The sequence below is a fragment of the Centrocercus urophasianus genome, unplaced genomic scaffold (genome assembly GCF_019232065.1).
Source record: "Centrocercus urophasianus isolate 14NV4802_14NV808 unplaced genomic scaffold, USGS_Curo_1.0 seq_2, whole genome shotgun sequence".
Taxonomy (NCBI): domain Eukaryota; kingdom Metazoa; phylum Chordata; class Aves; order Galliformes; family Phasianidae; genus Centrocercus; species Centrocercus urophasianus.
The window spans coordinates 418,554-420,039 of NW_024884755.1; the positions used below are offsets into that span (position 1 = coordinate 418,554).

Sequence of the window (1,486 nt, forward strand, 5' to 3'; positions counted from 1 at the left end):
GAGGAAGGGTCTTTCGGCGCCGCGTCACCATGGTAACCCGGTAACCCTGGGCCGGGCCGGTCGCGGTGACGTCGCGTTGCGGTGGTGTCTTCAGCCCCACATTCCGGGGCCTGGCTCCCTCAGGTCGCTGCTTCCCTGCAGCGGCCCTCAGGCCCGGGCACACGGCCCCGTCCCTCTGCACCGCTCTGTCTGCAGGCCGCGTGCTGGGGACCGGACACGGAGCTGCCGTGCGGGGATTGCGGGCTGAGGGACGGGCCCCACGGCGGCACGGGCATGGGCACGGCCCTGCGCTGAGGCCCCTCCCCGCCCTTTGCCCGCAGCTGGGCTGTTCCCGTGGCCTGAGCTGACCCCACCTGGCCAACGAGGACCACGGCCCTCAGAAGAAAGCCAGCACCGCGCCCGAGGCCGCCCTTGAGAACGTCCCCAGCTGAAGCTGTTTGACTGCTGCTGGCTGGCTGTGGCCTGTGCTCAGGTGGGCACGGGGTGAAGCTGTGGGGTGACTGCTGGAAGGGCCTGGGGCTGCTGAGCCTTTGGGCAGCCCTCACTGCCATCCCCAAAGTGGTGACCCTGGGTAGGGACGTGGCTGCAGCCCTGGGGCTCCTCAGCTCAAGGCCCTGACTCTGTGGACGCAATGCAAAGCAGGAGCCAAGCCTCACACGTGTCCCGTGAGCAACAAGGTGAAGGGCTCTGAAAGCCCTCTGTCAATATTGCCTGCGTCAGTGCTGACCCCGCTGACAGCAGGATTATCTGTCTGACCTTAACTCAATTACCCTGTGAGCAAACCCGCCGAGTTAAACCCAGAGCTTCCCTCTGCTCCCTGTCCTTCTGCAGCAGCTCCTGGCCACGCTCTCCTGGGCAAAGCACTGAGGGCCGGAGCTGCATCAGGGAGGGTCAGACAGCGTCAGAGAACGGTTCTGCCCCACAGGGCGGTGGGCACAGAACAGCTCCCCAGGGCTGCCGGAGCTCAGGGAGCGCAGGGACGCCGCTCTCGGTCTCAGGGTCTGATTTACGGGTGGCCCCACTCGGGTCCCTCCCGGCTCGGAGCATTCCGCGATCGACGTCTCTGCGACCCCACGCTGCCCGCCGCCCGCGGGGGTCCCCCCTCCTGGCCCCGCCCCCGCCCCCGTTGCTATGGCGACGTTGTCAGCGCGCTCCCTTTCGCTCCACGGCCGCGCGCCGCGCCGCGCCGACCCCGCCCCCGAGCTCCGCCTCGACCAATGGCGCGGCGCCGCCCGGCCGGCCCGCCGGTGACGTCATGGCCGGTGAAAATCCCCCGTGGCCGCGGGAGCGGCGGCGCGGGGCGGTGCGGGCAGCATGGCCAAACACCACCGCACGCCGGCGCGATCCGCCGAGCCCGTCATCGAGGTCAAGAGCAAGGTAAGCGCTGATGCCGGTGCTGATGCCGGTGCTGATGCCGGTGCTGATGCCGGTGCTGATGCCGGTGCTGATGCCGGTGCTGATGCCGGTGCTGATGCCGGTGCTGATG

General features: G+C 69.1%; 1 protein-coding gene across 1 annotated transcript in view; it reads left to right on the forward strand.

Moving 5' to 3' along the window:
- The first annotated feature begins 1,314 nt into the window (after positions 1-1,314).
- LOC122161875 (partitioning defective 6 homolog alpha-like) overlaps positions 1,315-1,486 on the forward strand; it is a 3,841-nt gene continuing 3,669 nt past the window's right edge. Inside the window, exon 1 of the mRNA XM_042821611.1 lies at positions 1,315-1,377. Within this exon, the coding sequence (XP_042677545.1) occupies positions 1,315-1,377 (63 nt within the window). The remainder of the gene's footprint in view (positions 1,378-1,486) is intronic.